This window comes from Gopherus flavomarginatus, chromosome 17 (genome assembly GCF_025201925.1).
Source record: "Gopherus flavomarginatus isolate rGopFla2 chromosome 17, rGopFla2.mat.asm, whole genome shotgun sequence".
Taxonomy (NCBI): Eukaryota; Metazoa; Chordata; order Testudines; family Testudinidae; genus Gopherus; species Gopherus flavomarginatus.
This window is the reverse complement of record NC_066633.1, coordinates 2,525,403-2,549,561: the sequence shown is the minus strand read 5'-3', so window position 1 is coordinate 2,549,561 and position 24,159 is coordinate 2,525,403. Positions and strand designations below refer to the sequence as shown.

General features: G+C 41.2%; 1 protein-coding gene across 9 annotated transcripts in view; it reads right to left on the bottom strand.

The window, feature by feature from the left end:
• The window catches only part of NR6A1 (nuclear receptor subfamily 6 group A member 1), a 418,534-nt gene that overhangs the window by 375,101 nt on the left and 19,274 nt on the right, over positions 1-24,159 (bottom strand). For 4 of the 9 annotated variants that reach the window (XR_007769973.1, XM_050926256.1, XM_050926257.1 and 1 more), the window contains exon 2: positions 10,481-10,522. The exons of 1 other annotated variant lie outside the window; for it this stretch is intronic. Coding sequence is in view for 4 of the 8 variants with exons in the window: in XM_050926256.1 (XP_050782213.1) it covers positions 10,481-10,522 (42 nt within the window). In the remaining 4 variants the exon portion in view is untranslated. Of the gene's footprint in view, positions 1-10,480; positions 10,523-12,227; positions 12,413-22,777; positions 22,927-23,200; positions 23,283-24,159 lie in introns of those variants that run through there. 4 more of the 9 variants (XM_050926259.1, XM_050926261.1, XM_050926262.1 and 1 more) reach the window with 4 other exon arrangements.

Below are 24,159 nucleotides of genomic sequence, written 5' to 3'. Positions count from 1 at the left end.
TTGCTGGCATTTCTAACACCATTATTTTGGAGCACTGCTTGGTGATACTGCACTTTCGGTCTCAATGGCTCACGTTATGTAGCACATTTTTCCAAGTTTTCTAGATAGAAAAAAAAATGTTTAATACAAACTACCTTGTGTGTCCCCATCTCCTCTCAGTGATGGGAGTGTTAGCCCTATCAAAGTGCACTAACCATACCGTTACCTTCTTGTTACCTATAAACTAATTTAATATTGTGATACAGCATGGCCAGAGGGCAGCAGGAGTGTGTTAGCAGGGAGCCTTATTCCCTGCAAGGGGAGGAAGGTTTGTTATAGATTAACTAGAGCACCTGAAGCCAATTAGAGCACCAGCAGTCAGTCATGTGATGTGATAAAAACCCCTGCTTCAGTCTGACAGTGTGGGAGTTGGAGAAGAGAACAGTATTGAAGAGAGACAAAATGAAAGTTTGGAGGAGTGCTGCGGTGGGCTGAGAAATCAAAAAGAAACCCTAGGTAAGGGGCACCTGACTGTGTAGAAGGAGGGCAAGAAGCCCCTTCCCAAGCTGAAGGGCAGGAGAGGGAAGTAGCCCAGGGGAAGGAACCGCTAGTTCAAGTGGTTCACCACAAACCTCAGGGCCCCCGGGTTGCGACCTGGAGAAGAGGGCAGGCCCAGGTCCCTCCCTCTCCACTCCCCTCCTCAAGGACACTAGTGGGGTAATTAAAATACTGGTTCAGAGGCAAGCAATGGCGCCCTGAACCTTCCCCAAAGAAGAGAAAACGCGAGATCCAGCATAACAGTACCCGCAATTTGCCACAATATATATTGATTTATGTTCAATAACTGGAAAGAGTTTCATCTAGGACCATCTCCTGTTACAGTTGTTTGTGTATCTTCATATGCTGCTGAATTGTAACATGAAAAACTAAGCACAAGTGTAAAAGTGACAATTTGCTGAAGATGTTGGAGGGGTAAGTGCACACTAATTTAAACTGGCATGGGGACAACTCCTTTAGCTTTCAAAAAGGCTAAAGTAATGGGTCAACAGATGGCCATGTAAGTTACCTGCTGCTGTTTGCAGGAGGAGGGGTCAGCTGCCTTCTGAGTCAGTCAGATGGCAGAGAACAGTCTCAGTTAGAAGTGGTTAGCAACACAAGGGAAATGACATCTGAATAACTGAATCACTTAAAGCAGTAAGCTATACCTGCAAACATCTGTAATAATTTATCGAGTTTCATTCCACAATATGCAGCTTACTTGATTAAAACTACCTCTCTTACAAGACAAATGCAGTGAGGTATGCATTTCTTTAACGATCTTTGTTTTAACATTTAGAGCAAAATTTCTATTCTTGTACAATTAGCATAGCGATGTTCAGAGCAAAACAAATTCCTGACACTGCTTTTAAATCATAATAAATTATGTACTTTACAGTTTCAAATTTCAATAATGTTTTATTATGCTCTCCTGTATACAAGCACAAATTATACTCCACTTTCTCAAGGAGTGTTGGATTTCAAGCATGTATCATTTATACTATGCTAACAAAAAAACCCACAAAACTCCATTTTCAACACATAGCTCCTAAATATACACAAGACTGCTGGTTCTTCCTCCCCCTCTTGGTACTCCTGTAATTCATTACATGCAACATGTTTAACTTTTAAGAACGGCTCAGCTAAGAGGGGGTGAGGTGGAGAAGATGTGGATTTATAGACAGTTAAGGTTTTGGAAACAGGTTTGCTCTAAAAGATGACAGAAAAAGGACAAAATAGCTCCTTGATTATGAAGAGCAGCTGTTGCCAAACCAACTACTTACCCTATGACCTTTTCTCTGGCCAATAAGCGACCAGTACCAATTGTTTTCTTGTATTATGTACGTTTACAAGCCCAAGTGGCATGAAAGGAATTAATAATTTAGCTCATGGAGCTGATGACCTTTATTACGGTACCTCCTATTTGCTCTGATTTCTGCTCAGCAAAGAGCTGCCTTTAAGCCACAGGGTTGCTTTAAGCATTTCTCACTTTACAGCCTAATTGGGTACCATAACATAAATCAATTATTTCTCCTGTTTTAAGTAGCAATACCATCTATTCTTAAACCACTAGATTTCCAGCTTCCCTTGTATTAAGCCAGGCCTTGTTCTTGAAGTTTTACAGCTGTATAGTAAACATGTTGAAGAAAAGCTTGATGAGCATTGCAGGATTAGGGCCAACTGGTAACACAAGAAAAGGTTATGCTATTTTGAACTTCGCTTGACCTTTGATTGCCCTTGTCTCTGCTTATGCTAATCAAAGCGATATATGAAGGCTACTCATAGAAATGAACTTAGCCTGAACCTGTGACATAGCATTGGACTTTGAAGATCTCTGCTCTGAGAGTGTCTTAGTAATGCTACATAAGGTCGTCATCTTTCTAAGTGTAGAGCAGCTACGGTAGTTAGGACACAGCACTCTGAGCAGATGTTGGGTATTTCTACTTCAGCAGGCAAACAGCATGCGAGTTACACTGTTCCCCTCTCACAATCAGGTATCCAGAATGTTGAAAATATACAAAGGATCTCACACCTACATCTGTATTAATCATCTGTGGTTTGGCAAAGACTCCCACACACCAGGAAGCAATGCAGGAATCCGAAGTATTGACAGCAGCAGGAAGGCAGTTAAGATGCCAACCCTTCTGGAATATAGAACGTAAACAAATGTTTAAATAGAAAACATTCCAACCATAAACACTGCTGAAGTGGAAATATGCAACGGTCTAGCAGCCCAAGGATATCTCCAGAGCTGAAGCTGATGCGTACACACACACCCCCACACATCCCCATCATGGTGGGATATCTAGTCTCACCTGATGAATATAAAGACAAGTAATAATTTAGGTTATTTTTCACTACATGATAAGCTTTTTGCTGTACCTTCCACTAATATGGGATATGTCAGAGCTGGGCTTACTTCCCATTTATGAACATAATGGAAAGGAAACAGATCCATAACAGTTTGACACACCCCATAATGGGTGTAGAAGTACATATTTACACTTCGTTCTTGAAATTATGTATTGCATTGGATTGCAAATGAGATAAAAGCTATAGGACTACTGGCTTCCCTGGAGCTTAGTACAGAAGCTATGGCCCAGACTTTCTGAAGTGAACATTTTGGGACCTCCGCACTTTTGACATTGTGACCACTTCGCTACTTAAGTAGGAGCAGTTGGGAAGTGAGCTCTTTCGTAAGTTTGGCCCACTCATGCAAATGCTCTGTGTTATGACTTGGTCATCACTTGATATAGCAAAGCAAAAACAGAGCTGCTATGGGTCTGAGTTAAATTAGTAATACTATATTTAAGTGCCCTCTAATTAGGGACTTGGGTAGGCCACAATTCTGCAGAATATGCTACATTTGTTTTCTAGAATCAAAGCTTTATTTAAAAAAATTTGAGCAACTAGCCATTATGGTTGCCACAAGAACTTTCAACTGTGTCCTCAGTGTAATCAATGCAAATTCAGTTTTATCACCACAGACAATGTGAAATAGTCACTCTGAGATGTGCCCTTGGGCATTCAACTATATGAAGTGAGATCTCTGAAACTCCATTAGGATAATTCAAATCTAAACAGTTAAATATTTCACTGCTGATCATTTTAGCATCAACACCCACTAATTTTCTTCATCTGTAAATTGGAGGCGATACTACTCCTCTTCCTTAGAGGTCACTAAATGATGTTGCAGATGGTAAGTAATATACAGAAATGTAAAGCACTTCCCCGTTTCTCAGAAATATTTGCATTCATGGCCCACTAAGTGATTACTACTATTATGTTATCTTAATAGCAAGTCTTACCAGATGACTTCCTGTAGAAGTCAGTTACTGTAATATTTCATGACAAGGAAATGGTTTAACAGTCTGGATTTTTGTATCCATTGATCATGAACATGTGGACTCAAATATAGTGAAGTGTCACATGCCAGGAAATATAGATGTAGGATTCAGTCTCTTCATTCACTCATAGAATTTAAGGCAAAAAAGGACCATTAGATCTGGTCTTACCTCCTATATGTCACAGGACATTAAATTTCACCCAGTTACCCTTATATTGAGCCCAATGATTTGTGTGTGGTTACAGCATATCTTCTTGTAAGGCACTCAGTATTGATCTGAAGACATCAAGAAATGGAGAAACCACTGCTTCCCTTTGTAGTTTGTTCCAATGGTTAATCAACCTCACTGTTAAATTGTGCCTTGTTTCTATTCTGAATTTGTGTGGCTTTAACTTCCAGCCACTCCCTTCTAACTATATTGAAAGGGAGGGTAGTTTCAACACCCTATGTTGAGAACACAGGCTTTAAAAGGTTTGGGAAAATACCATAAAATCTTGGAAAGCAATTAGCTTTGCAGCCATTACAAAATACTCTTGTTTGTAGAACACCTACTTCTATCACTGAACTAAATAGGATTTTCACAAAGAGTACAAGCCAACATTAGGGTATCAGCCACAGTTAGCTATTCAAAAAATGTGTGCAAATCCAAGTTAAGGCCTCTTTGGTAATCTAGTAATAGTACAACATGATGCAGGGGTCGGCAACCTTTCTGAAGTGGTAGGCCGAGTCTTCATTTATTCACTCTAATTTAAGGTTTTGCATGCCAGTCATACATTTTAAAATTTTTAGAAGGGCTCTTTCTACAAGTCCATAATATACAACCAAACTATTGTTGTATATAAAGTAAATCAGTGTCAAACAGGTAAGAAAGAGTTAATGGAACAGAAGTATTTCATATCTCTTTTGCCTGTAAAGGGTTAACAAAAATCAGAGAGCCTGGCTGTCACCTGACCAGAGGACCAATCAGGGGACAGGATACTTTCAAATCTTGAGGGAGGGAAGTTGTGTGTGCTGTTAGTGTTTTTTTGTTGTTCTCTCTGGGTTCTGAGAGTGACCAGACATGCAACCAGGTTTCTCTCCAGTCTCCCTGATACTATTTTGAATCTATAAGAACCTGTAAGTACTAGGTGGTAAGGCGAGTTAGGCTTATGTTTGTTTTCTTTATTTGAAAATGTGTGTTTGGCTGGAAGGAGTTCAAATTTGTATTTTGCTGAAAGGATTTTAATTTGTACTTGTATACTTAGGCTGGGAGGGTATTCCCAGGGCTTGTCTACACTACAGAGTTGCAGCGCTGGTGAGGGGGTTACAGCGCTGCAACTTAGGATGTGTACACACCTGCATGGCACTACCAGCGCTGCAACTCCCTGTTTGCAGCGCTGGCCGTACACCCGGTCGAGCCTCGGGTGTAGAAGATCCAGCGCTGGATCACCAGCGCTGGTCATCAGGTGTAGACACTCACCAGCGTTTTTGTTGACCTCCGTGGCATAAGCAGGTATCCCAGCATACCTGAAGAAGCCTCTCTGGTAATCAAGCAAACTCCACTGCCCTGTGCTCACCTGACCCCTCCTTTAAATGCCCCGGGAATTTTAAAAATCCCCTTCCTGTTTGCTCAGCCAGGTGTGGAGTGCAATCTATCAATCACTCAGTGACCATGCCTCCACGCACCAAACGAGCCCCAGCATGGACCAATGCAGAGCTGCAGCACCTCATTAGTGTTTGGGGAGAGGAGGCTGTGCAAACACAGCTGCGCTCCAGAAGGAGAAATTATGATACCTATGGGCAGATATCGCAGTCCTTGATGAGAAGGGGCCATGAACGGGACGCCTTGCAGTGCAGGGTAAAAATTAAAGAGCTGAGGAGTGCGTACTGCAAAGCCCATGAGGGAAATCGCCGCTCAGGAGCTGCCCCCACAACCTGCCGGTTTTACAAGGAGCTGGATGCCATACTTGGGTGTGACCCCACTGCAAATCCTAGGAGCACAATGGAGAGTTCAGAGCAGGGAGAAGTGGGGGATGTTGTAGAGGACGAAGACAGTGAGGCTATTGGCGTGGAGGGAGACACCCCGGAGTCCCAGGACACATGCAGCCAGGAGCTCTTCTCAAGCCTGGAGGAGGCTAGCCAGTCGCAGCAGCTGGAAGCTGATGTTGAGGAGGAAGCTGAGGCTCGTGCTCGTGGTAAGTAGATTTCAATGTTTTGGGAGAGGAGGATTTTGGTTATGGCTGCCTGCATGCATGCCTAAACGTGGAATAGCCCATTGATTTGATCTATAACGTCTCTGTAATCTGCCTCGGTAATCTCTTGAAATGTTGCTGCAAGAGCGTTTGCAATTTGCTTTCTCAAATTGATCGAGAGCGCCACCGTGGTCCCTGTCAGGGTCAGGCTAACTCGTCCGATCCACTGTGCAGCGAGGGGTGGGGGGACCATGGCTGCACACAGGCAAGCTGCATAGGGCCAGGGCGGTATCCACATTCCTGTAGAAGACCCTCCCTCTCTTCCCAGGTAACACGCAGCAATGATATGTCTGGCAGTAGGAAACCCTGTTGAGAGTTTAGGGATAATTGAGTGCAGGGCGCTCTGTTTTTACCCCACACTTCCCAGCACGTAGGCAGCCACACGGTGTGCTCCGGTGTTCCCCGACCCACCCTCCAAGCAGGCATCCAGCCCCGCAGTGTGCTCAGGTGTTCCCCGTCCCCTACTCCAAGCAGGCATCCAGCCCCGCGGTGTGCTCCTGTGTTTCCCACCCCCCCTCCCAGCACGTAGGCCGCCACGCGGTGTGCTCCGGTGTTCCCCGACCCCCCCTCCAAGCAGGTATCCTGCCCCGCAGTGTGCTCTGGTGTTCCCCACCCACCCTCCAAACAGGCATCCAGCCCCGCGTTCCCCCCCGGTCAATTCCCACTCCCAAGGGGAAATCGGGGCAAAACCACTCACCCCATTGCTCGCCATGACTTAGCTTGCCTGCCCTCCCTGTGTTATGTGAGGTATGTGAGAAGGATGCTACCAAAAGTCTAAAAAGTCCTTCAAACTGTGATAATAAACAATGATGCCTCTGTGTATTACATGGTAATATCTCTCTGTTTTCTAGGGACCTTGACTACTGCAGCCGTATCACCGGCCTCACGTAGGTTGCAGAACTTGAGACGGAATCCTAGGAAATCAAAAGAGGAATTGATCAAGTCTGTAATGAGCCACTACAACAGAGAAAGTAGGAAGACAGAGGAATGGAGAAGCAGTGTACATGAGTGGAGAAAGACTGTACATGAATGGAGAAAGAGTGTACATGAATGGAGGCAAACAGAAAGCCGGAGAAAGGAATTGTCTGCCAAAAAAACCACAAAGCAAAGCAGATGATAAGCCTCCTGGCTCGCCAAACTGAGTCTTTCGAGTCTCTTGTAGCCATGCAGACAAATATGTACCGTGGTAACCCACAGCCCTCTTCCTTATTCCCCAGTATTTCCACAAAACAACTTTCTCCAGCAGCCAGTTCCGTATTATCCCCAGCTGCCGCCAACACCTATAAGATCACCTACCAGCCCTGATAACTATAATTCTTACCCTGTTCACTCCACCACCATTATTCTGCAGCATAGTAATCCTGAAGTGCAGCAGACAGTGAATATTGATCAAAATAGGACATATTAAAACCTGTAAATGTACAGTCCACCGCCCCTACCCCCTTGCCTGTTATGTACTGTATGTTGAATAAAGTTTTTTTTTTCTATTTCTTTCACTACGTTTTATTGTTGCTGGAAGTGGTAAATATTACACAGCAAGGTAAAGCAAAGCACATCAAATGCATCAAACATTACTGTTGGCTCTCAGCATCAAATTGCTCCCTTAAAGCATCCCTAATCCTTGAAGCCCTTTCCTGGGCCTCCCTATTAGCCCTGCTCTCTGGCTGAGCAAACTCATCCTCCAGGCGTCGAACCTCGGAGGTCCATTCCTCACTGAATCTTTCACCCTTCCCTTCACAAATATTATGGAGGGTGCAGCACGCGGATATAACAGCGGTGATGCTGCTGCTTTCCACCAAATCTAGCTTCCCATAAAGACAGCGCCAGCGAGCTTTCAAACGGCCAAAAGCACACTCCACAGTCATTCTGCACCGGCTCAGCCTGTAGTTGAACCCGTCCTTGCTCCTGTCAAGCTTCCCTGTATATGGTTTCATGAGCCATGGCATTAAGGGGTAAGCGGGGTCTCCAAGGATCACAGTGGGCATTTCGACGTCCCCTACTGTGATCTTGCGGTCTGGGAAAAAAGTCCCGGCCCCCAGCCTCCTGAACAGGGCACTGTTCCGAAGTATGCATGCATCGTGCACCTTTCCAGGCCATCCTGAGTAAATGTCAGTGAAACGCCCACGGTGATCCACAAGCGCTTGCAGAACCACAGAGAAATACCCCTTGCGATTAACGTACTCTGATGCCAGGTGGGGTGGTGACAGAATAGGAATATGCGTCCCATCTATTGCCCCTCCACAGTTAGGGAACCCCATTTCTGCAAAGCCATCTACAATGTCCTGCACTTTCCCAAGAGTCACGGTTCTTCTTAGCAGGGTGCGATTAATGGCCCTGCAAATGTGCATCAGCACCATTCCAACGGTAGACTTTCCCACTCCAAACTGGTTCGCCACCGATCTGAAGCAGTCTGGAGTTGCCAGCTTCCACATTGCAATAGCCACCCGCTTCTCCACAGGCAGGGCAGCTCTAAATCTCGTGTCCCTGCGCCGCAGGGTAGGGGCGAGCTCAGCACACAGTGCCATGAAAGTGGCTTTTCTCATCCGAAAGTTCTGCAGCCACTGCTCGTCATCCCAGGATTGCAGGACGATTTGATCCCACCACAGAGCTGGTTTCCCGAGCCCAAACGCGGCGGTCCACGGAGCTGAGCACGTCTGTTACTGCTACGAGCAATTTACTGTCTTCACAGTGAGGCGATTCAATATCATCGTCTGACTCCTCACTCTCATTCTGCAACTGAAGGAATAGCTCCACTGCCAAGCGCGATGTGCTGGCAACATTCATCAATAAGGTCGTCAGCTGCTCAGGATCCATTTATAAAAAAAAAAATCGCAGAAAAAGCACTGTACAATCACAATGCTGCCACACTGCTCGGAATGTGTACCAAAGTACCACGGGGCGTTGGAACAGGAAGCGGAAAGACAATCACACTTCCTTCCCCTTCCCACAAGCCACAGCGCCAAAATGGGACGAGGTGCTCTGTGGGATAGCCGCCCACAATGCACCACTCCCAACAGCGCTGCAGTGTGGCCACATTTAACACCACTTGCAGCGCTGGTTGCTGTAAGTGTGGCCACTCTGCAGCGCTGGCCCTATACAGCTGTACTAACACAGCTGTAACAAGCAGCGCTGCAAAATTGTAGGTGTAGACATACCCCCAGTGTCTATAGCTGAAAGACCCTGTACCTATTCCATTTTAAAATTTACAGTTTTTCTTGTTTAAGAACCTGATTGTTTTTTATTCTGGTGAGACCCCAGGGGACTGGGTCTGGATTCACCAGGGAATTGGTGGGGAGAAAGGAGGGAAGGGGGAGAGAGAGGTTAATTTTCTCTCTGTGTTAGGATCACTTTCCCTCTCAGAAAGAGTCTGGGAGAGGGAGAGAGAAGGAGGGGGGAAAGTGGATTTTCCTCTCTGTTTTAAGATTCAAGGAGTTTGAATCACAGTGATCTTCCAGGGTAACCCAGGGAGGGGAAGCCTGGGAGAGGCAACGGTGAGGGAAAGGGTTTACTTTCCTTGTGTTAAGATCCAGACCCTCTGGATCTTGGGGGTCCCCGGGCAAGGTTTTGAGGGGGACCAGAGTATACCAGGCACTGGAATTCCTGGTCGGTGGCAGCGCTACAAGTACTAAGCTGATAATTGAGCTTAGAGGAATTCATGTTAGTACCCCATCTTTTGAACACTAAGGTTCAGAGTGGGGAATTGTACCATGACAATCAGGTTTTTAAAATGTTTAAGAAGCTTCATTTAAAATTAAATTCAAATGCAGAGCCCCCTGGGCTGGTGGCCAGGACCCGGGCAGCATGAGTGCCACTGAATCATCTCACATGCCTCCTTCGGCACGTGTGCCATAGGTTGCCTACCCCTGACATGATGCCACGTAGAACATACAAGTAGTTCAGATCACAAGCAAGCCCAGCATTCCCACCTGTCTTGAGGGCAGGGGACTAGACTAGAAGACTGAGGTCCCTTCCAGGCCTACAGTTCTAGGATTCTATGACATGAAAGCAAGACTAGCAAGCATAATCAAGAGCATATGCAGCCCTCAGGGGCATTAATGGACCTAGCAACTCCACCTCTGTGGGACCAAATGCCCCACTGATTCAGCAGCACCCTAAAGACACTGTATGGAATGGCACTGAAGCTCTGGTAGGAGACATCAACCAGGGGGAGGGAAGCCATTAGCCATGCAAGGAGCTCTGGAAGACCTTCCTCTCCTGATCCCAAAATAAATCAAGCAAAAGGCACCTACTGCTAAAGGAGAGTTAGACATTTCATGAAGTATAAGACTTGTAATATAATCTGCATCCCATCGATACCCACTAGAGCACTGCTCCTGCACTAATCCTTTTCTGGAAGGGAACAAAAACATTTACATCTAATACTTACTAGGAGGTGGATCATGTTCTGTGGAAGACTCTCGACAAAATCCTACAAAGGGAAAAAATAAGTATCAGCGCTGAATGTTTTGTTTTCTTGTCTTGTAAAACGGATACATCTTTCTTACTTCCACCATGAAAAGGCTGAGCAATCCACCTCCGCTTTTAACAGTTTAAATGATTTTGCATGTACAACATTAAACCAGATGTAGGTAATAGTTGCAGAAGCATTACACCTTCTAGAATCCAGATAGACAATGCTACTGTAACTCAACTTATACATGAAGATCCAGCTGCTGAATCACATCAAGTATCAAATAGTGATGCTTAGAGGACATATTACACCATATATTTAGGCTACATATCAGTTTTCCATTTAGACAGCCGTTCTTCATATTAAACACAGTGAAATACTATTTATTGGGAATATTTTATATATATAATATGCATCCGTGCAAATTTGCAAGATAACTGAGGGGGCCACAACATTTCCTCTGCTGATTTGAGTATGTAACAATTTAATCTGTCTCCATAGTCGTAGTCCAGTGACAGCCACTGGGAACGTGCTGTTACACAATCTGAGCTTATTGTGTCTGGTACATAGCAGAACTACACATTTTGTTAGAACTGCTGTTATGTATCTGAACACAGACCTGTTAAAGCATGCATGTCTGTAGTCCCACAAGAGTACACATCATCAGGGATTATGCAACCCGTCTCCTCAATTATTTTCCAGAAAGATAAGGAGTGAGATACTTCTCCCCATGAAATTTCTTCTTTGATTAAATTGCCACATGCTGAGAAGCAGATAGAGAATAATTTACAAGTTCAAGTTATTGTTTATCTCCACTCTTGGTCAATAAACATATTAATGGGGGGGAGGGAAGAGAAGAAAGGCAGTTCTGAAGAGCAGAACTCTACATGATTACAAAAATGTTTTCTCTGTGAATTTTCTCCATAAATGACTAAATGTAATGCAGGCTATTTTTTCTAGATCTCATTTTAGCCTCCTCCTAACTCATCATGCCCTGAAACTTAAACACTAGTGTCCTCAAGCAACATGTCAAAAAAAGATTAAGAGCAGTGCTGCTAAAACTTGTTTAAATCATGTGAGAAATCGTAAGGATTTCTCATACAAATTTCCATAATCCATCTTTTAATCTCCTATCCAAAACCATTACTTTTATTTCCCTGGATAATTGTTCTTTTAATAGAACAAGGCATGTATGCCACAATGAAAAGCTTACAATAAGATAGGACACAATTTAATCTCCACTATAACATCTAGCAAGACCTAGTTCTTTCACAGTAGCCTTTAGATGTTACTATTGTTTGCTTTTTCAAAAATTCTAGTACTTTACAAAGTTTCAACCAAGTCAGTCAGAACGTGCTAAAAGCCATGCTCCACTGAAAAACACTTAATTTGGGATAAAAATTCAATATTCTGCAACCAAAATCTAAATGGTGCTAAAACGTTCCCAGAATCAACATAGCCACCTAACTAGTTTATTGCAAATCAGTGACATCATTATCTGTTAAATGGACTCCCTGAGGCAAGTCTCTCATACACACTCTTCTACAGCTTTCCAATATCACCGGAACCCTTCCTACTTTATTGTTGGTCTTCCCAACAAGTCTTTCAGGCTTCTATTGTTAAAGAGAGAAGCTTGCATTAAGTGTTCAGCTACCCTGGTATGGGGACTGTGTGATAGACAAGGAGAAGTGTCAAGGGAAATCCAATTGTTGTCACCACCTACCTCTCTGCCTACTTTCCACCATGTTTACAAATGGTATTAGCTCCTGCCGTGTGCAATTCCAAAAGCACTTTGTCTTTGTGGCTCATTCCATCCACATCTGTCTTCTGCTATTATCTCACATTTGTAGGATGCCATCTCTGTCATTAGCTTTTGTTTTAGATATGGTGACCCAATTCTAAAACAGTCTTTGGATGACAAAACACTTGAAATCATTCAAAGAAGTAAAAGCATCATGTTTTAAAGAAATTTTTCCAGCTGTACCTGTTAATCATTTTCCCTCCACGCTAATTTAATCTACTTTTTAAACTGCTACTTTAAAAAACTTGGGGAAAGAAACTCATAGTCAATTTAGCACACACTCCTGCTCCAAATAGAGAAAAATCTGTTATAAGTGCAGTTCTATTCGGAACCGTGACTTTATTTAAAAAAATAGCATAGTGATCTATGTTTTTCCTCAGTGACTTCTTTATCAAATACAGACAAGTTTAAAAAGATGTTTTTTCTAACTCAGTTTTCAAGCTTGGGGTTTTTTTTAAAAGCTTAAATTTTATAATACTGAAGTGATTGTAACATCAAGTGTTAAACAAATCTTTCCATAATTCATCTCACTGTAGCTGAATTACCTATAAGGAAGACAGAAAGATGGTTGAATACATATAGAAATGCTGTTTTTAAACATGTTTTTAGAGAAACAAAGACTAAAAAGTTCAATTCTTGTATATTATAACTTGACTGATATAGCAACAGCGGAAAGGCAGTTCAGGAGGGTTATATGCTCTGGATACTTGCCTAGCTCCCACAAGTGGGAAAGAGGATTAAGTGCACCAGTGAGAACAGACCCCCTTTTGTATACAGATACAGTATGACATGGGTACAATTCGTTTCAAAAGACATCTACTTACACCGGGAAATCAGCTGGAACATATGACTAAAGAAAAATCATAATACATTTTTCCATCAACACTTATAGAAAGAACATGCTTACATAACATACTGTCACTTATTTCTTGTGAAAGACATCCACAGAATCCAGTGAACTAAAAAGGTTAAAAGGGGCCCTGTTAGTTCTGCACTGAGCATACTATAATTCTCTAAGTCTGCCTTGGGAGCTCCTGCACCTTTATATCCTGGCAAATTCAATTTAACCACTATTCATTGAGTTCAGCACTGATGCTCCAATCATCTCTCCCAACTCCACCCTGACATCTGGGGCACTTCTGACCCAGCACACGCCAAACAGCAGCTACCATTCAACCGTTCCACACCAGTGAACAAGAACATATGCTTGTAAAGGGAAGTCTGAATAGCCAGAACCAGAGGACACTCTTGGACAAAGGCCCACATAAAAATGGATTGTCATTAGGCCTAGAAGTTTTTGTTTTGTTTTTTTAATTTACTGCGTGATAGGAGATGGCTCAAGCATCCTGAGAAACTAAGTCCTATTAATAGCTTGAAAAAGAGGCATTACAGAATGGCAGTGTCCTCAAAAAGACAAGAAGGCAGTTTAACATGAGGCAGGGAATATTTATTTGTATTATTCATGGTGGGCAACTGAGACTGGCATACTACCTGGGCATACAATAAGAGGAGGGAAAAAAGTATCTTATTCAGGGATACGTTCAAAGCTTCCAGCAATGAAGTCTGTAAGATGCTTGTTTGCAAAGCATCTACATGCAGCACAAAACTATACTACCTCTGATTAAAAATCTAGAGAAGAGCCAACCAGTCTAAATACACAGACAATTTCAAACTAATCCAGCAGAGCCACCCATCAACACAAGTGGTCAATCTCCCACTGGAACCAAGATCAGAAAAAAAGAATCAGGGATGTAATCCAAACAAAAAAACCTTCCCTCCTCCCCCTAGATAAAGTAGTCAGAAGTAATCTAGCTAAAATAAAAATGACTTCCAGCATGCACTAAACAAAGAACTCTGGTGCACCTCCAGGAGTCTTGACCCCAGTTCAGCCTTTACTGAACATGGAGATATCAGAGAACTGAGGGTAAGTCTACTATGTAGATGGGAGCAACCCCCTGCCCAGTTAGACTCTAGCAGGGCTCACACTAGTGTGCTAAAAATAGTAGTGTGGATGTTGAGACTCTGGCCCAGGTTTAGCCACCAAAGCTCAGGCCCAGCAGGTTGGGTCAGTGAGCTTGAGAGCCCAAGCTGCTACTGGAGTCACATCAACACTGCTACTTTTAGCACACTAGCTCAAGCCCTGCTAGTGCATGTCTGTCTGCTTGCGCTGCGAGGCTTGCTCCCACCTGCAATGCAGAAATACCCTGATTGAGCCAAGCAACTAACTACTGAGCAAAAATGGAGAGAGAAACTCAAGTAACCAGGCCTAATGAGTTATAATGGGATTCAGTAATACTACTTAACTCCCTGAACATACCCTGACACACTGCAAGGTGCACAGCGTGCACCTGGTGGGCATTACAGATTCCCTTGCTCCCATTTGAAGAACAGAGCAGTTATAGTCTGTAACTGTCATGTGACCTATCCAGAATTTTAAAAAAATTATATATATTTGTTCTCCAAGTAAAAGCCCCATTTGATAGTCTCCTTGATGCTCAGTGCCCACTATCTTAGACAATTGCCTGTTACACCCCTCAGCACCAGATACAGTACTATTACCCTGTGTAATAGCACAAGCTACTCTGTAGTAAGGAGAAATTAGAAAGATTCTTTCAGATCTAGTGACAAATTTTCATTCAAAGACAAGGAAAGAACTTCACCCGTAATTGATAAGAGCCACTATTCACTATTACTTCAAATAGACAGATTGCTGCAGAAGAGGAGCCCAGAGCTTTGGAAACTCATTAGCAGAGAAACAAGACAATGGGATTAGTTTCTCTCCTCCTGCTGTTCTCAGACCTTATCAATGGGCTCCCCGCTAAGTATCAATGGGTTAACCCTCACATAGCCACCCCAGTTACCTACTTAGTTTTTACATGCAGTGCCTCAATACAGAACAAACAGATGTTGACGTATGAACTGAAAACCTGTAATTCTATTTTTTTTTTAATCAAATGAATTTATACTTCAGCTGCATCCATTTTGAATGCAAGATGCTCTCTGGGTTAAGTGGGTTATTAGAAATAAATGTAGGCACACTAATCCTTCCAATTTCCTGGTTAGTCGTTAATGCCTACAGCACAGTACCCATCTCCTTGTTTCAGGCTAAGGAAATGCATTGTATGGCAACAAAGACATACCACATCTTTAACCTTTCACCCTAAAGGCTTTCAAGTCAAGAACAGAATAACTTAATCATACATATGAAATAATCCCAGGGGAGATTTTTGTTGTTTTGTTTTAAAGATTATAAAAACCTGGCAAGTAGTACTAGAGCAGCAACCAAACATGCTTAAAGTCATTTTCTGTTTCATTTTTTTGTTGTTGTTTTTAAAAAAAACATCAGTCATGTTTCAGCTTTTATTTATCTTGGAAATCACAAGCTATATAATACATTCATATCAGAAGTAAGTGTCATCCACAGCAAATTTGCCTCTGCTGGTAAACAGAAGCCAGTCTGTAGCTCAACACCCCAAATGTACATTAGAGAAGACTTCTCAGACAACCATCGCTTCTCACCTGAAAAAGAAGTGAGGATCTATGGGTAAAATATAGGGTCATCTATGAATTATTTTGCATTTACTGAATATAGAAACTTCCACTATGATCTCAAAGCACTTTATCACATTAATTAAGCCTCAAACACCACAAGACAGTAAACTTAGGCATGGAGACTCATCTATGGTCACACAGCCAGTCTGACAGGACTTGAAACAGAGTCCACATCTTCTGGTTCCCACTCGTGTGCTATAAGCACAAGACAATCTTTCCTCCCATTTAAAAAAAAAAGTAGGAACTAGACTAAAATCTGAAATGCAAAATCCTTCCCTAGGTACACAGAACAAACCCTCTCATTAAGCCCAGAGCAGTGATGATTTTGACAACTGGAAAAGAAATCTCACTCAAACTTCATAGAATTTTATACTCCGCCATGGAACACAGATATGGTTTTAAATTCAAGGAATCTTTCAAATATTGAGATCCCAGTGTTTACCGGGTCTCAAATATTTAAGGTTCTATTTTTAAAAATATATCTTATTGTGTCTGTAGCAAGAATTTAAAGTAACTACTAATGCTGTCATTTCTAAAGACAATAAATCCTTTCCTGTCAGTTTTATATATATTTTAATTCCTTACTAATGAAAATATCTTCAAATGGTATTGCTGCTGCTTTGACTCCCCTCCCCCCCCCCACACACACACACACTTCCTGCCCACATATGGTGCAGAAACCTTTATTAAATCATCACTCAGTACTACCATTAAAGATATTTCCTCTTTATGAAGCTATAGCATTCATTTGAAAACTGACCTAAAAGGTCAATCTTTCAGGCTTCGAACCAGGCAGCACTTGAAATAAATGGACATAGGCATATTCATTAATTGCTATGTATACCCAGAATACATTTTCAAATATTATACAGGCAAGTCTCATCTTACACGGGGGTTATGTTCTGCAGTTAGCACATAAAGAGAAAACCAAGTAGTCAAAATTACATTGAGTTGAATGGCGGGTGGAATCGCCCACACTACAGGTACAGTATTAGCATTGTTATTTCTCTCTTTTGGGGGATTTTCTGTTTTGTTTTTGCCAACCACATAAAGCTGAAATTGCGCATGTTAAATGCGCGTGAGATGCGACAGACCTGTACTTCTGATTAGAAATGACGCACTCTTAGCTTAGCCAATTAGTCAGTGGAAACACTCCCATTGAAGTCAACGAACTTTGGATCAATTTTTGTTGTATCTGAAAGGCCAAAATTGGATTCATAACCCAAAACTGGTGGATAATTCCAAGAGAGTTTAGTCAGTTTCAAGCAGCGGTTGATCTTTCAATCATTTTGTTTACTTTATTTTGTAAAATGCTATGGCACAACAATGGGTAATCTTATCTTTGTGTTTATTCGCTGCACTCAACATTGTAGGAGGAGAGGGAGAGGGTTATTCCACAGTCCACATTTGTTCTGATTTTTTCTTCCTGATAACCAACTCAAATGCTTTGGAGCCTTTTACTTTACAGTTCAAAGATGGAATCACATGCTCAGATGCAATTTCCTCTCCTAATTTGTTCCTTAAAAGGAGTCAAATTAATCACTGTACAAGAACAAAATGAGAAGACTTACTTCCCACTGAATCACTCACTCCTTCACTCTTCATCACGGTCACATTTCACAGATGGCCTGTGTCCCGCTTCACCAACAATGTAGTTCCAAGGCTTGTCATCTGAGCATAGGCCCAACCACCTGTCGTCTGAGGGAGTGCTCTGACCACAAATTGTGTCCAAACCTAAGACATCTTTCTTTGCTTACCAAAAAAATCCCACCACAACCTTAATCCTGCTGTGATTTCTCATTTATAAGCCTGAGTAAGGAAAAACTAACCTTGTGCTATGAAAGAGGTGGGTAATATCAAAGACTGAGCCTTAAAGGAAAAATTAGAAAGTACTAAGAGATATAAGAATAAAGACAGTCTCTTGAAACATACATGCCTTTATTTAAATGACTCTTGGCTGAGACAACTTCAGTCATAACTGATTCAAAATGAAATGCAGACGGATCAGCCTGTGTTATATTTTACTTAAGTTATAGCTTAGTTTTTATATGAACTTTACTTTGTAAAAATTTTACAAAGGAACACTCCTTCCATTCTGTCAGTCTATTCCCCCACCTAGTCAAAATATGTATCCAACATAATTCTCTTTAGCAGAGCAAGTCGGCCATATCTAGCCCTCAAGTCCATCAATTCAAGCACTAGGCTCACATTGCACAACTTGTTTCATTCACTTCATTTACTGTAATTTTAGTCCTCGAATCATCTAAGGGCAGGATCTAGAATTAGAGTTACTCAAGACAGAACAAAATATAGTGCGTGGAGAAACAGCCCATCAAGTTCTAGACTGTCCTCTGACCAATCCCATGGTGGGGAGTGGGAAAGCAGGTTAATATGTACATTGCAAAGCCCACAGTTCTATATAAAGGAGAGGACAACTACAACCCTTTTGAAGAGAAGAGTAGCCTTTTAAGAACAGATAAATCAGAATTATTTTGCAAAACCAAAAAGGTTTAATATAGTCCTTTCAAGCCTTATTCCATAGTACTGAGTATGGAAAAGTTCTTCGCATCTATAATCCAAAATACCATCTATATGCCTTTGTGTAGAAAGATATGACCTACGTAAAAACATTGTTAGTCAGACCTTCTACCTAGTAAAAAAGTCAGTATAGTAACTCTGTAGCAAAAAACAAACAAACATTCACATTCTTATTCACTTTAAATATTTATTATGAACAGTTAAAACGCCAAGGAGCAACTGTTGCTCTTTACTATTCAGTATATCCCATAAAAAAGCTCCAACTCCCAAGTGAGAGTTTTAAAATTCGCCATCTTTTGGCATGTATGCACACACTTCAGCTCTGTTCCAGAAGATAAAAACATTTTCATTTAGAAAGTTATCGACGCTGGATGGTAACATCTCATAATTGACTACACAATTAGTTCTAAATCAAATCATTTAAGTTATTCAAAAGCAGAGGTTCTCAAACTGGGGGTCGGAACCCGTCAGGGGGTCATGAGGCTATTACGGGGGGGGAGGGGGGGGGTTGTGAGCTGTCAGCCTCCATCCCAAACCCTGCTTTGCTCCAGCATTTATAATGGTGTTTAATATATTAAAGTGTTTTTAATTTATAAGGGGTGGGGTATCACACTCAGAGGCTTGCAATGTAAAAGGGGGTCATCAGTTAAAAAGTTTGAGAGCCACTGTTCAAAAGCTTGCCAGATTTTTTCCTTGCTGTTTACTCTAATTAACTGTTTGAGGTACTCAACTTTTAAGAACCATCAATAACAGTAAATGCAATATAAAATGAAATCTAAAATTAGGCTGGTAAGCCTTTCACATAGAAAAATGTCAGTGGAAATATTCCTCCTTAAATAACCATCCATATTTTGTGTTGCATCAATACATATTTCCGTTGACCTTTAACAGTAGTGAATATAATAGAATACTAATTTGATCGGTTACTGTGACTAAAAATGAATCAAGGATAATAAAAACAAAAATCAAAAAACAGACTTTACTCCAGATAACATCTGTTTCAGAAATTGCTCGGGCAGGAAGACAATCTAACTTTCACAATATAATCTAATCAAGAGCCACAGGAAGGTTTATGATGCACTTACAATTATTTTAACAGAAATGCTGTAGGTATATGCAGCATCAACACTATTCAGCACATTGGACACATGATTTAGAGCATTTTAGTAAGTGCTGGGAACCAAAGAAGAAGAAACCTTGCTGGATTTCTTAAAACAAAGCTCATCTGAAAACTGCTACATTAAGGCAGGAGATTGTTGAAGCTTAAGTACAAAACCTGAACTCCTTAGATCCTTGTTTCAGCAGGGCAACCTAGTAGCAATCCTATAGCAACTATGCATGGAAGAAAGTGGTTAGTAAGGAAACAGTCTAATTTAAAGCTTACAAGTGGGAAAGCAAGTTTTCATGGGAGCACTGGTTACAGTTCAATAGTTAGAGGTAAAATGCAATTAGCCCCTAAGATAAGATTCAACCACTTTGTAGTCTTCATATGTAAAGTACCCTCCCTCTCCAAAATTATAGCTCTTAGAGTACAAAATGAATTTTCTGGGAATTTACAAGTAAAAAACTTTCTTATATAAAACTCAGCAAAATACCATGCATTGGCTATATTTGAAGTTGAGACTTGTTTGTTTTTAAGGATCAATAGTCATCTTTGATTGCTAGTCTTCACAAATTAGATTTTCTTCATAAGCAACTGACTTCTTTCAAAATGGCTGCCATTTTCTCTTGTTCTCAGTAGGATTGATGCTACAAATGCAGGATTCCCTCTTTCAAAGAAGCCATCACTTTTTATTACTCGCAATAAGGGTGAAGCCAAAACCCACTTTGGGAAGATGCAGTCATGTGATACACTGGGCGGGGGAGGATGAAAATATGTATTTGCGCCTGCATCTGTAATTTGCACTCCATGCATCTGAAGTGGGGTTTTGGCCCACAAAAGCTTATGCCCAAATAAATCTTTTAGTCTTTAAAGGTGCCCCCGGACTGCTCCAAGTTATTTTAATCTAAGATGGGGCTAAACATTCATGCACTAATCACAGTTGAACCTGTTATTGCATGGCATCACTACAGAGGGAAGTTGAACGGTGTTGGGGTCCCTTAACTGTGTTTCCATACTTAGACTACATTTGTCTTCAAGTTTAATCTTAAATCTGAATTTCCTGTGTTTGTAAGGCTTGTTTTTAAGACCTAAAACATCCATGCAATGTTTTTATCCTTAATTTATTGATCTATACTCAACTTTAAAACTACATTAAATAGCAGTTAATCTGGGAATAGTTATAGATTGAGGGGTAACTGAATTTTTAGAAAGTGACATGGAAAAAATGTACATTAGCACCATCTACTTTGAAGGACAGCTGTCAAGTGAGGATGTGCTTGCTGGATATTTAATGTTTCTATAATTATATGGATAATATTACATGCTGTTATTATTTTGAGTCAATTACAGGGTGTCTACTATGTAGTAAGTTGCTCAACACTAACATTAGAGATGTACATTTAGTATGTTACAGTACCATTAAGGCTAGGCTTTGTTTTAATCTTATGACTGCCTGCTAGTTGAGAAGGAAAAAAAAACTTTTGTTTTAAAAGAACATATCTGCTTGCCTTCATATCCAAGATATTGCTCTGATCTGGGTCCTCAACACTAACAGAATCCTGAAAAATACGACTGCTTTTGAGACAAACAAGTCTCCTTATTGTGGACAGAAAGTGATCTTTATTTCCTTTAAACTTTTACTTTAAAGTGCTATCAAACTCATGTCATATGGGCTAAACCTGGCACCCCATGACAAATTCAGATTTTGCAGAATACAAAATTTAAATGCAGAGTGCTTCTGGCAGCAAAGAACCATCAAAATGTGAACTGACATAATGACACAATAGCAATTATCCTTTTGTGCCCGCCTCATACTCACCTGTCTCCACAAGTAGTGCTGAATGCAACACAAAGGGCACATTCTGCCTTACTGTCTGTTCAAGCCTCCCATTGTCATTTGGCTCAGTGCTTTTGGTAGGAGGCTGGCTCTGTTACAGAATTTATATTCCCTCTACTACTATGCTTTCATTAGATACCAAGTATAGCGATAGGCTCATTCAAAATACTTCATTATGTGTACTGCAGTTGCACATAGGGGCTTCAAGTATGGACCAGGGCCTCATTGTGCTAGGCACTATACATACATGTGACAAAGATGGTTCTTGCCCTTGCCCAGAGAGATGACAATCTAAGCCTGTTTACACACACAAGTTGCACCAGTTAACAAAAGTGAGTAACTAAACAGATATAATTTGTGTGTGTGAACTCTCATTAAGATGAATCTTACTGGATTTGTCCCTGTAAGTTTACCAGGGCAAGCTAATCCAGTATAACAGTCACCACACAGTTGTTCCATTTAACAATATTCGTATTAAAAACAGTCAAAATGATACAACTGTTTGTGTGGATAGGTCTAAGTAACCTGCATAAACAGAATGAAAGGGTTTTTCTATTCCATGGCCTAGAACCCTTTTACCAGGTGGTCTTGCCCTTTCCATTACTGCTGGTCCTCCATCTGTTATTCTGCACTCAAATCCCACCGGTAACATTAAACATAAACTGCATCTACCCCTTTTTGTAAAAAACTGGGAACAGCAAGAAGTTCCTTCTCAACAAGATTTGATTCAAGTTTAACATGCTTTTAGCCAAGGGACTGACTGCTTCAAGGAACTGGAAATGGGAGCCATTTCTCTCAAAATAGGCTGCCTCCATCCCAGCCTCAGGTCACCAGCAACCAACGGCTGTTCAGCACTCTACATGAAATGAATCAATGGTTTCATTCCAATATTTGGTCACCTTTTATTAAACATGAGTCCATTAAGGAAGGTAAGGCCCTATCAGCATGCCATTGACATTTCTGATCTAATGCAGAAGCATGTACGAGTTGGATAGGGAAGGACAGCAGTTGGCTCAATTTGAGAAAGATGGAAGCGATGTTGGTTGGTATCTATTTATAGCTACATCCAACAGTGGATAAGCATATTAGCCTGAAGCTTCTGCTAAAATGATCAGCAGTGAAATGGTTGATATAGGCATTAAATGTCATCATTAGATTGAGTTAGCCTTCAGTTGTGACAAATAAGAGCTTCCTGTAATGTTCTCTTAAAATAATGTTCTTTACAGTTAAATAATCATGCCTTTAAAAAACCCCACTCAATGTCTTCAAAAACTGATTCAAATATTAATAAAAAACTCATCCCTCTGCAAAGATGCTGGTGCCTTTGCCCTTAGTTTTCCAACTCAGATCAAAATTGCCTAAAGTAAGTAACCAGCAGTTAATACTTTCACTGATCCATCAGCATTAATGTAATTTTCCTTTCACTTTGTTTTTCACTAGTACCTCTTTCTGTGTGTCCTGAACTAAGTCTCCTGCTTTCACATCCACTCCTCCTTTTGCAGCTGTAGCCTGTAAGTTATGTTTATTTGACAACTAACTTGGTTTCCAAATCATGTTTCCTGTGAGTCTGCACTTTCACAATCACCACACAAGAGTAAACAAAACAGGAAGTGAAGTGTAGCTGGCATACAGTTTTAATCAATTTCTGTGTGTGGCCCCCACCACCACATCCCCCTTCGGTCTCTTTTTCAATGCGTGATAACTTTGGCAGACGAATTTTGTTTGTGAAACTTTTGTAGCTAACACTACAGAATCAGCACACAGACATAAGAATTTTATAAAGCCAATTTGTAGCAAAAATATGTGCACGTTAGATAAAGTCTGACCCACTCTGAAGACCCCACATAACTCCAATTCACTACTTACTCTTTTCACAGTGCTACAGTATGCATCTTGTCCCACCATACAGGCTCGTCATATGTTGCTCACTTTAGTGTGGTTACATAGCTCTTGCACTCTAAAAAGAAACACCCCACTGTGATACAGATTGACTCCTCCTTCCTTAGGCTAGTGCCAGGCAGTCAGAAAGCTGATCTTTCATCTACTCAGACTAAGGACTGCAAACAGCAGTTTCCCCTCTACAATGTAATGCAGTAGAGACTAATATGTAAAATTTGCTGCATGAAGATAAGTATTTTAGGAACGAGCTCCTGTCTGATGGCATTACTGCTACATAGCCTCAATGAATGTGTTACAAAACAAGCTTCAGGACAGTTTTGCTTTACTTGTGGGTTTGATATGCTATCATATTACCATGAATTCTCTTCTCAGAAGAATCTCTGATGCAGTATTTTGACTGAATGTTAGTTCATTCAAAATTCACCATCCAACTAATCTCAAATCAATGAGATTGCTAAAAAGGGATTGTGACCAACAAACAAAACGTAAACTGGAACAACAAATCTTAACTACACAAAATCACTTCAGAAAAAGCTATTAAGAGAGACTATGGGAGAGTAAAGTAATATATTTTATTGGGCCAACTTCTGCGGGTGGAAGGTACAAACTTGCAAACTTCACAGTGCTCTTCATTAAAAGAGACTGACATTTCTATTGCCAAGGCTCAGCAGTGGAGAGCTAACAAGTTATTTTCTTGCAATTTACAACTCCATGCGGCTTGCACAGGTTCTAAGCCAGAGAAGGAAAGAAAAACAGAGTTTTGCCAAAAGGTATTTATCGGGGGTTTTTTCGTCTCACCTACATTTCTAAAACATTAAATCAAAGGCTTCTCCCAAAGCACATTCACACAAAAGGCAGTCTCAATTCAACTCTTTTTAAAAAGGGCTTTCCTTGCAGTCCATGAAATAATTTTAAATCTTAAGGGA